At 41.7% G+C, this 11,402-nt stretch overlaps 1 protein-coding gene across 1 annotated transcript in view; it reads right to left on the bottom strand.

Moving 5' to 3' along the window:
• Window positions 1-480: 480 nt before the first annotated feature.
• LOC132778023 (deleted in malignant brain tumors 1 protein-like) overlaps window positions 481-11,402 on the bottom strand; it is a 45,697-nt gene continuing 34,775 nt past the window's right edge. The window contains exons 9-13 of the mRNA XM_060780622.2: window positions 10,182-10,496; window positions 7,024-7,353; window positions 4,736-5,059; window positions 4,515-4,643; window positions 481-2,165 (exon numbers count right to left, since the gene is read on the bottom strand). Of these exons, the coding sequence (XP_060636605.2) occupies window positions 2,002-2,165; window positions 4,515-4,643; window positions 4,736-5,059; window positions 7,024-7,353; window positions 10,182-10,496 (1,262 nt within the window). The 3' untranslated portion in view covers window positions 481-2,001. The remainder of the gene's footprint in view (window positions 2,166-4,514; window positions 4,644-4,735; window positions 5,060-7,023; window positions 7,354-10,181; window positions 10,497-11,402) is intronic.

Raw genomic sequence — 11,402 nt, 5'->3', positions numbered from 1 at the left:
ACTGGAAGCGGAAGTTCTCCTTTCTTCCCTCTATGATTTCCACGCTCCTCTTCCGCATCCGGGCACTTCCTGCTGGACCCTCTAGCCCCGAGGCATTGCCTTGCCTTAATCCTTTGAATCCCTGTTGTTCGTATTCTAGGTGTCTAGTGCCGAGTTGGAAGGGTAACAGTAGGAGACTCTGTATTATCTGACATTATCATTTATCTGACGTTTATGTTGGATAAGCAAGACTCTACCATATTTCCAAAGTGGAATAAACATGTATTGTTGTTTTTCCAATGTACTGGATTACACACATATTTCTTTATGTTCTGAAAGCATTCACAAAGTTTATCCCCACCAATAATTCAGTATTCATTGTTTGTTGAGATTTTTATTTTTTATCATTTATTTGAACTTCTGCTAAAGGGAGACAGTAGTTTTGCTATGACAAAACACAAGTGCCATCAGTGTCGAATATTCCAACTGCAAGATGAGACGTTTGCTTTATGACTTTAATAAAGATTGACCAACTAGTGCTGTGTGAATTCAGTTTCTCTTCTAATCCAGAACAGGGTGCCTTAAATTTAAGCCTCAAAAAAAAGAAAAAAAAGACTGTATATCTGGAAATGTATGGTGAGTAGAGTTCTACAATTAGCTTTCCGCTGCAGTGATGCATGTCTATACACAGCCTACAGTAGTGGCTTGCTCCGAATATGCAAGCCTGCTGCTCCTCTTTGTGATATAGAAGGAAGAGTCACTTAGGATAATAACAGGCCTAAATTCACAAAGAGGAGTGGAAATTGGTCAATTTTTGTCCTCCACATTTTGAGCCTGCAATCCTAATAATACCTATTAGGAAATAAAATTAATTTAATTTTCTTCTCTGTAGACATGAACAAGTATTGGCTGCAATTGATTAATATGTTATTAGCTTAGCATCGATATTTAATGTAAGCAATTACAAAACTGTTCCTTATCAAACTGGGTTCTTGACTAGATGTGTGATGTGTTTAGGTAGAATAAAGCACAGCAATAATATAGCATGAAGCCATAGCTACATAGTACTTATAATTCATCTCCAAAGTTCATACTACAGGTAGCCCCGAGTTACAAACAACTGACTTACAAATGACTCATAGTTAAGATAAGGGGTGAGTCAACAGGAAGTGAGAGGAGTCTATCCCTTGGAAGGGAAATTCACTGCTGAAAGAGTTATCACGGGAGAAACGGTGTCTCCACTGAGCTTTATCACCACAACAAGGCGAAATTTTCAAAATCCAATGATCACAGGGACAGAAAGTGAGGTTAAATCTTCTGAACAGGGGCACAGATAGCAAAACAAACACTACAGGGGTGTTAACCCTTCCCTATATTATCTAAAGCTCTGTGTGTGTGTGTGTGTGGCTGGAGTTACACTTAAAAATGTACCTGTTCCAACTTACATACAAATTCAACTTAACAGAATCTCTCTTTTTCATAACTTGGGGACTGTCTGTACTTGGATGTGGAGCTGGGAATAATTGAGTTATAATAGGGAGAAGCCTAACAGTCTTTTCACGTTGAAAGGCGCTTGTCTGAAAGTGCTTGAACCGAATTCTGCAAGTGAGTTAGGAGAGCAGCAGAAGGCACGATTTCTAGGTCTTAGTATTTAGTAGGCATATGCTCTGTTACAAATATAGCAGGGCAGTGTATAAATATACAGAAAAGCATGCATTGTTGCGTGTAAGGTAAGAAAGAGTTGTGGGAAAGGTTTTCCAAAAATTCATCCCTTAAAAACTTCAGCTTCATGGATATTCCAAAGGATTTCTTTTTGGTTGTCTTCTGCCCCTGCTTAATGAGATTCATTTTCTTTTGATACTCCCAGAAGCTGGGATAGCTGCATGTTCCCAAGGATCTCAGGAAAAAAAAAACATATTTAGTTTCCAAATATTCCCTATAACAACAACAATAAAAAGCTGGTGGCATGGATAAGATCTCCTGTCATCTCTTCCCGGCATCTGAGCCATCACAGCATCCGCTTCATTCAGTATTGTCTGCAGAAGGCTCAGAAGTGGCTTTCACCAAACAAATGGTATCTCCTTCACGGTCTGCCTCAGGTACAATTTGCTCTTTTCCCCGCATATACATTTCCCGAATGCCATTTACCACATCTGATCCTACTGTGATATTTTCCATGAATGCTTCTGCAAGAAAAGGAGATAATTGTTTGTCAAGTTCCCTTGATCTTAAAACTCATTACTGGGTTTCCATCATAGACTTATAGAATTGGAAGAGACCACATGGGCCACCTAGTCGAGTCCCCTGCCATGCTGGAAAAGTACAATTAAAGCACCCCTGACAGATAACCATTCAGTCTCTGTTTAAAAGCTTCCACCACACTCCGAGGCAGAGAATTCTACTGTTGAACAGTCATCACGGTGAGGTAGTTTTTCCTAATGTTTAGGTAGAATCTCCTTTCCCGCAAATTTGAACCCTTTGCTCCAAGTCCTTGTCTCCATGGCAGTAGAAAACAAGGCCTTTTAGATATCCAAACGTGGTGATCATGTCTCCTCTCAACCTTCTCTTCTGCAGGCTAAACATGCCCAGCTCTTTAAATCACTCCTCATATGGCATGATCTCCAGACCTTCGGTCATTTTAGTTGCCCTCCTCTAGACACCTTCCAGCTTGTCAATTTCCCTCTTAAATTGTGGTGCCCACAATTGGACACAGGGTTATTCCAGGTGATGTCTGACCAAAGCAGACTAGAGAGGCACCATGGCTTCCCTTGATCTAGACCAGTGGTTCTCAACTTATGGGTCCCCAGATGATTGGGTCTTCAACTCCCAGAAATTCTAACAGCTGGTAAACTGGCTAGTATTTCTGGGAGTTGTAGGCTAAAACACCTGGGGACCCACAGGATGAGAACCACTGGTCTAGACACTATATTTTTTTTGACGCAGCCCAAAATCCCATTGGCCTTTTTAGCTGCTGCATCACACTGTTGGCTCATGTTCAACTTGTCCACTAAAACTCCAAAATCTTTTTCACATGGACAGTTGTCGAGCCATATGTCACCCATCCTTTATCTGTACATTTTGTTTTTTCTGCCTAAGTGTAGTATCCTACATTTCTCCTTGTTGAAATTCATTTTGTTAGTTTTGCCCCAGCTCTCTAACCTGTTGTGGTCATTTTGAATTCTGATCCTGTCTTCTGGAGTATTAGCTATCTCTCCCAATTTGGTGTTATCTGCAAGGTTGAAAAGTATGCCCTCTCAGCCTTCATCCAAGTCATTAATAAAGATGTTGAACACTTTCCTTGAAGTCATATCACAGGTTTTCTTGGCAAGATCAAATTGTTGGGTTTGGACAGTTGCCTTTGCTTTCCTCCATAAAAATAGGTTTCCATCATAGCTCAGCAGAGGTTTGAACTATGATCTCCAGAGTCATGGTTCAATGCTCAAGCCATTACTCAGTGCTACATCTATGCTCTTCCATTGAACTCTGTATACTCTTAAACTTTATAATTCCATTAGTTTCAGCTCCCTGCAATCTTCTGCACCTTCCTGCATAACACTACTCCTTCAACATCATCCATCTGATGATACTTTTCTCCAAGGAAGTGGATGCTGTTACATAGAACATGGAATCCATAATTCCTGATCCACATTTCTGAAAATCTTCAAGTTTCCTGTCCATGCTGATTGTTCTTATTTATCTGTCCCGCCCTTTTCAAAATTAAGCTATCAAAAAAACAAAATACCTCTAAGAGCCCTTTAGGTAAAGGTAAAGGTTTTCACCTGACATTAAGTCTAGTCATGTCTGACTGGGGGTTGATGCTCATCTCCATTTCTAAGCTAAAGAGCCAGTGTTGTCCATAGACACCTCCAAGGTCGTGTGGCCAGCATGACTGCATGAAGCACCGTTTCCTTCCCGCCAGAGCGGTACCAATTGATCTACTCATATTTCCATGTTTTCGAACTGCTAGGTTGGCAGAAGCTGGGCCTAACAGCGGGAGCTCACCCCACTCCCCAGATTCGAACCTGAGACCTTTTGATCAGCACGTTCAACAGCTCAGCGGTTTAACTCACTGCGCCAGCGGGGGCTCCAAGCCCTTTAGTATACCAGTAAAAGCAGTTCCCCATTATTGTTGTGAATGGTCTAGTGTACCTCCAAGTCAGTTTGCTTTTACAAAAGTTTCAACACTGCTCATACATTGAATGTTAAGTCAACACTTCTGTAAAACCCACTGATTCAATGGGTCTACTCTAGGACGGAGTACAAGTAACATTCAGGATTTTGATTTTGTATTTATGGCTTGTTTTGAGAGAAAAATAAAATAATAATTCTAATAATTATGGGGGGGTACTGATCAATAATGCCAGTTTGTGTCCTTATGGGGTGCTATAATGTCATACCAAACATAGAGGTGATACATTAATTCTGTTTATAGATGGTGATTTGTGTAAGCTACTCTAGTCATTTAGCAGATAGAGACAAATTCTGATAACCAAGATTTTTTTTTAAAAAAAAACATACTGTTGGCGTCTTCTTACCTCTTCTGTGGCCAAAGGGATTCACAACAAATTGTTTCCCTCTCTTTTTCCTCATGTAGAACAGAATTCCAACAATAATTACGATGATAGCTAAGAGACCCAGAATCACCGCAGCAATTGTACCTGAACCTGTGGGGGAGGACAGAAGCAAAACTGAGAATAAGAGATGTCAGATTTGCATAATAAACCCAAGCCATCGCCTCCTCTGGACAGGTAGTTACCTGACGATCCTGCACATTCTGCTCCTGCATAGGAGCCGCAGATGCACTTATTGGGTCCTGCTGGCACAGCCTTGCATTCAGTCAAATTCAACTCTGATCCAGAACACTGGACTTCATCCAGAAAGGCTGAGCCAACACCCATGCCATATTTATTGCCTGTTGGTGCAGACAACGCTGCCCCACAACCCAGCTGTCGGCACACCACCGTGGCTGCTGAGAGTTTCCAGCCAGAGTCACCAATTGTGACCCAAGAGCCATTGTGTTTGAACTCCACCCGGCCACTACAAGAATTGGGTCCACCGGCCAACTGGATCTCAATTTGGCCTGGAAAACAAAAGGGAAAAGTCACACGTTAGTCCCCACTGTATAAATGACCTGAATGGTAGCATATGTCATGTGCAGTCATCTTACCAAGGAGGCTTTCTTGGTGCCTCATGGGCTACCATCTCCCATAAACAAATCAAATCTTGTCACTTGAATATTAGAACATGCCACAGTCAGAAGCCAGGTTTTGACCCAGACATGTTCTCTAAGCAAACCACAATCGATAAAAATATGTCTCTTTGTGATTGAAAAGTACATCTTGTGCCTTGTGCATATGGGGCTCACATTGGTTATTTCTTGTACATCTAGTTGGAAACACACCCTTGTTACATCCCAAATAGACTACTGCAAGGCACTCTACATGGGGTTGCCTTTGAAGACTGTTCGGAAACTCCAACTAGTCCAACAGGTGGCAGCCAGATTACTAACTGGAGTGACATACAGAGAGCATACCACTCCCTTGTTGTGTCAGCTCCATTGGCTGCCGGTCCATTTCCAAGCATAATTCAAAGTGCTGGTCTTAACCTATAAAGCCCTATACTGTTACTGTCCAGCTTACTTGTCCAAACATAGCTCCCTCTATGTCCCACCTCGAACTTTAAGATAGTTCGGGGAGGCCCTAATCATGATCCTGCCTTCTTGGCGGGGATGAAAGACAGGGCTTTCTCGGTGGTGACCCCCCACTTCTGGAACACCCTCCCCAGCGCAATTAGGTCAGCTCCATCCCTCCTCTCCTTCAGGAAGAAGCATAAATCATAATTCTGGGGCCAGGCATTTGGGGAGCAGACTTGATAGCGATTGCAATGTTTACGTGAACTGACAATGGACAGGCTCTGACAAAGTCTTGGGATGCTGACATGGTTGTTGATAATGTTTTAAAATGGATTTTAACTTAATGGTTTTATTTAATGTGTAATGTTATGATATGTTGTGTATGTATTTTGTATGTGTTGGCATCGAATTGTTGATGTTGTAAGCCGCTGTGAGTCCCCTTTCAGGGGTTGAGAAAGACAGGGTACAAATGTTGGAAATAAATAAAATAAAATATTAAAACTGCTTGAATATAGTATTACTGGGAGCCAACAATGGGGAGGTCGGTTGCCTTCCTAGAAGTCAATTTGGTCACAATTTGTCTTTGTCTACTCCTGCTGGCCATTTTTCTAGTCAGAATAGTTTTCTCTATGTTGCTTCACTCCCTTTCAATTTTCTAGATACTACTACTACTAACACAAATAACAATAATAATACTTTATTTGTAGTCCACCTTATCTCCCCAAGGGGATTCAAGGTGGCTTCCGGCATAATAAAGAGAAACATTAAATGTCTGTATAAAACTGAAGTAAAAATATAAACAACAAATGATAAAATACATTATATAAATTAAGACAAGTTATTTAAATTTTGATGAGTATACGTCACTCTCGTTGCTCCCCTAGGATGGTCTGAAAGAAGGGCCGCTATTTCCACCTTTGCAGGGTGCCACCTTTGGAAGGTGGGTGAGTTCCCAGCGATATGGCCTTCTGGTAATGTCCCAGATTGAGGCAGGAGAAGCAGCAACAGGATTCACTCCTTCCCACAGATGCCTCCACAGCCTACTTGGGGCTTGGGAACGACACATGGCCAGAAAGTACAAGTACAATGGGCAGAGGTGAAGTCATGGATTCATAACCCAATTCAGACTAGTCTCCACCCAGCACAAAAAGAAAAATAAAAAAATAAATTTAAATTAAATTTACAGATATAGTTGTAAGGGGAAATGCCCATCAAGAATCTTGTGGAGGATTTTTTAGAGGGGAGGATGAAGGAAGTATTGGCAAAGCAGATATACACCTACTGATTTATTTACTAAAAGCGACACCCTCCTTATTGGTCTCAGCTGGGTTTACTCCCATTATTAATTTTAAGTTAGGGTTTTATATCCAGCATCTGTGTGAAACCTGTAGTTTGCACCTTGAAGGAGTTACCTGAGCATACCACACTTGCATCCTCTGCGTGGTCACAGTCGTGTTCTCCCACGGAGCGGCCGCCACATTCTTTGAGGGATTTTTCTGTCCCTGTGCAGTTTACATCATCCAGGACAATGGGGCCTGGACCACGTCCAAAATGTGCTCCGTGGGGGGCCTCCAAAGCAATGCCACAACCCAGTTGCCTACAGATAACAGTAGCATCTGGCAATCCCCATCCGTCGTCGCATACAGTTCCCCACTGCTGCTGGTGGAAAACCTCAACTCTTCCGGCACAAGAATGTGGACCATCTTGTAGTCTGATGTTCCCCACATTCAGGGTGGGTGATGCTAGAGAGTCAAGCACAATATATTCAATACAAGTATAAACATATGTATGAATAAACCTCTATCCATGCTAAGAAAGGTGAATCCATTGGCTAAGAATGGTCTTTGAACATTTGAATCTAGCCATTGAAGACCCTGCTAATCATGGTGAAGATTGAAAAACGGTACAAAAAGTGTATTATCACCCAGTAGGGATTAGGTTATACACAGCTAAGACACGTCACAGTGTGTTTTCAATGGACAGGGCAAGTTTTAGGCAGTTGACACTGTTTGGAAAAACTCAGTGAATGTGAGGATGCCAGAACAACAGCAAAGCTAGGAAGTCAGATTTCAAAGCAGGAGAGGGAAAGATAAGGCTGTCCATCACAACATTTCTTATTTCCTCAAGGTACAATAACTTTAACTTATTTTTCTTTCATTGTGTCTTTCCTTAAAGCAGTGGTTCTCAACCTATGAATCCCCAGGTATTTTGGCCTACAATTCACAGAAATCCCAGCCAGTTTAGGATTTCTGGGAGTTGAAGGCCAAAACATCTGGGAACCCACAGGTTGAGAATCACTGACTTAAAGGTATTAAAGGGGAAGACAGATTATCACCTCTCCCATACAACATACTAGTGTCCCAACATCTGCTCTCTTCATGGTATAGGAAATTGGCATAGAAGGCATTGTCAGAAATATTAAATATTGACTAGGTATTTTTAATTACAAAAATGGGAGTCAAGCATTGAAAGGGTTAAATGGATACAATCACTCAGCAAAAGCTGCAGTTCAATATAAGCAGGTGTGTGCCGTCACACCCAGACCCTATACAATCAAAACTAAGATGTGCTTCTCTCTTTGTCTGGGTGGACTGCGGGGTCTTTCTTTAAAAGCTCAAAAATTCTCAGCAACTGAGGCCACTTCAGGTTTGGAGCATCAAAACAGAATATTTATTTCTCAAAGTCCTTGCAGATTTGGCACAGCTTGTCAAAGTTACAAACAAAACAGTCAATTGGTGAAACCATACAGATAATCTTTCTTTCTTTTTTCTTCAGTTACTGAGGTAACTCTTCCCCAAATGGTAGAAAATATCCTGGGATCCTTTCACCCTAACCCTGAGCTGCTATGGTTAGAAAAAACAGGGGGGGTTCCCTATCTATAGCTCAAGGTTAGCTTTGGAGATAAAGTAATGCTCAATAATATTGAATAACTCAATATCTATCTATGACTCAATAAGCTTCTCTATCTATCTTTCCATCTATATGACTTAGTTAATTAACTTCTCTATATCTCAGTTGCTATCTATAACTCAATTATATCTCAATTGCTGTTCTATCTATCTCAATTAGCTTCTTTATCTATATAACTCAATCCTCAATTCGCAATTAGACCCAATATTACTCAATCATATCTCAATTGCTATTCTATCTACCTCAATTAGCTTCTTTATCTATAGTATCTCAATTGTACTTACAATGATTTTTTTCAGAGCTACCTGCCTAACCAACAGCACATCTGAAGCTTTCTTTCTCCACACTGAAGGAGGCAGGGAAGATTCCAAAATGGAGGACCACAAACCCTAGGAAAAAGGGCGGTCTCTAAACCCAAAGAGATACTTTCCTAAACCAATAGCTGCAAAAGGGCCTGCAGGCTGGCTTTGCAGACTCTGATACTATTTAACTTCCAGGGTGCTGCTGGGTCTGTAGCAGCCCTGGGGAAATGCAAAAGAATACTATCCCATGCAACTAAAAGGTAATGCAAACTATGCTCCTGGAAGACGGAACAAGGTGTGCCCTTAGTAGCTTCAGTCTGTGAGCGGTCTCTGTGGAAGGGCTTCAGTGAGTTAGTAGGCCTCAGTATGAGTAGGCCTCAGTGTTTGTTTGCCTCAGTGTGAGAGAGGCGTCAGTTTGAGAGCCCTCAGTGTGAGGTACGCCTCAGTGTGATATAGGTCTCAGTGTTAGTAGGCCTTGGTATGAGTAGGCCTGGTGTTGGGGATTCCTCATCTTCAGAAGAGGAAGGGGATCAGGGAAGTGCTCAGGAATTGGAGGGAGAAGAAGAATCAGACAATGAGGCTTTGCAAGTGCCTACATTTTTAGAGAGACGAAGGGAGACAGAGCACAGATGGCGGTTAGCTCGAATAGCTGCTAAAAAAAATGCTGAGCTAATTAGGAGACACCCTAGCCCCTCCTGTGTGGGGTATAAAGCAGAAGCAGAAGCAGTTAGCTTCTGCTGCTAACAACAACTCTGTTGCTGACTGAACCTGCTTTGTGTCTGCTACTAAGGACTTCATGATCTTTACCTATTGTCTGCTGTTTCTTTTGGGACTTTTGGAAGAGACTTTCATCTGTGTCTGCATTAAGACTTCCTTGTTTTTTCAATTGCATTTGCTTATCATTCTGTTTGCTGAAGTAAAGCATTTTTCTTTTACTTTCAACCTTGTATTAAGAGCAAAACAGGACTCCTGGTATGTGAGAAGCTTCAATGAGAAAAGCCCCTGGTTGAAGGCCATTGTGTGTGAAGGCTGCTGTGTGTAAAGCTACTGTGTGAAGCTCCTATGTACATTCGGTGTGAGAAGAGGCTCTGTAAGAGCAAAACTGTTTATCTGCATGAGAAAGAAGCCCAGCATGGAAGCAAAGAAGGAAGTATAAAAAATGCCTCACAATGGGCAGTAACAATAGAATTAGGTCGTTTGAGTGACATGAAGTATCCTCCCTCTATGTTGTCTATCTAACTTTTCATTTGCATCTCCCTCACATCTAATATAGATGTTTGCCATCATTTCACTAATTTCTTGTCCCATTGTTTCCTGGTCATGTTTAACAAACATTCAAAGTTACTGTGGTTGATTACCTGAACAAATAACTCCTGCATCATGCCTATGGTTGCAAGTATTTGTCCCTTGCCAGTTTATATTGCACTCATGGAGAGTAACTTCGGAGCCTTTGCAGTTGATGTCATCAAAACAGACGGAGCCTGATCCAGGTCCAAAATGAGCTCCACCTGGGGCTGATGAAGCGATTCCACATCCCAGTTGACCGCACAGAACTGAAGCAGCATTTATATCCCAGGTTCGGTCGTATATAGTTCCCCATTGATCATTGTGAGGTGATCGAATCTCAACTCTCCCACTGCAGCGATTTGAGCCATTGATCAGCCTGACATTCTCTGAGAAAAGAGTGAAAAGCAATGGGGAAAAATGAAGATTTGACCTTACTGGGAATAAACCCAAATGACTCTAAACGTGTGCAGATTTCTAACATTTTTTTCTATAGAGAAGGGCAACTGCTTGGGCGAGGATTGGCTTTGAGATCGGCAGGGGAGGCCCTTCTCTCAGTTCCACCAAAATCTCAAGTGAGGTTGGTGGGGATGAGAGAGAGGGCCTTTTCTGTAGTGGCTCCCCATCTCCAGAATACCCTCCCAAAAGAGATTAGGTTGGCCCCACCCATACTCCTTCCGATCCAGCCTAAAATCATGGATTTTAAAGCAGGCTTTTGGCCTCGAGAAGGCTGAAATGGACCCATATGAGGTTGACACTTTGGCACTTTAGTTGTGAATTGAAGCCAGCAAGTTTTAACCACAGATGGTCTGCATTTTAAACTGTTTTTTTATTGTAATTTATGTATTGATAGTGGTTGTTTTTATGACTTTTATGTGATATTGTTTTTATACTCATGTACCGTTTATGTTATATATTTATTTATTTATTTACATTATTTCTATCCCGCCCATTTCAGCCCGAAGGCGACTCAGGGCAGTATACACAGTCGGCACAATTCGATGCCGAAACAATGTACTACACTTGTAGTGCCTTGTAAGCTACCCCAAGTCCCTTTGGGGAGATGGTGGAGGGATATAAATAAAGATGATGATGATGATGATGATGATTATAGTAGAGTCTCTCTTATCCAACCTTCACTAATCCAATATTCTGTATTATCCAACGCAGTCTGCCTCTCGCCTGGATCCACAGGTGAGGGAAGTGGAGTGTATATTTGTGGAATAATGTCCAGGGTGGGAGAACGAAATAAAACTTGTCTGTTTTGATGCTAAATTTGTAAATACAGTAATTGC

Source organism: Anolis sagrei, chromosome 6 (assembly GCF_037176765.1).
Source record: "Anolis sagrei isolate rAnoSag1 chromosome 6, rAnoSag1.mat, whole genome shotgun sequence".
NCBI classification, from domain to species: domain Eukaryota; kingdom Metazoa; phylum Chordata; class Lepidosauria; order Squamata; family Dactyloidae; genus Anolis; species Anolis sagrei.
The sequence above is the reverse complement of the archived record's forward strand: the minus strand, read 5'-3'. Positions and strand labels throughout refer to the sequence as shown.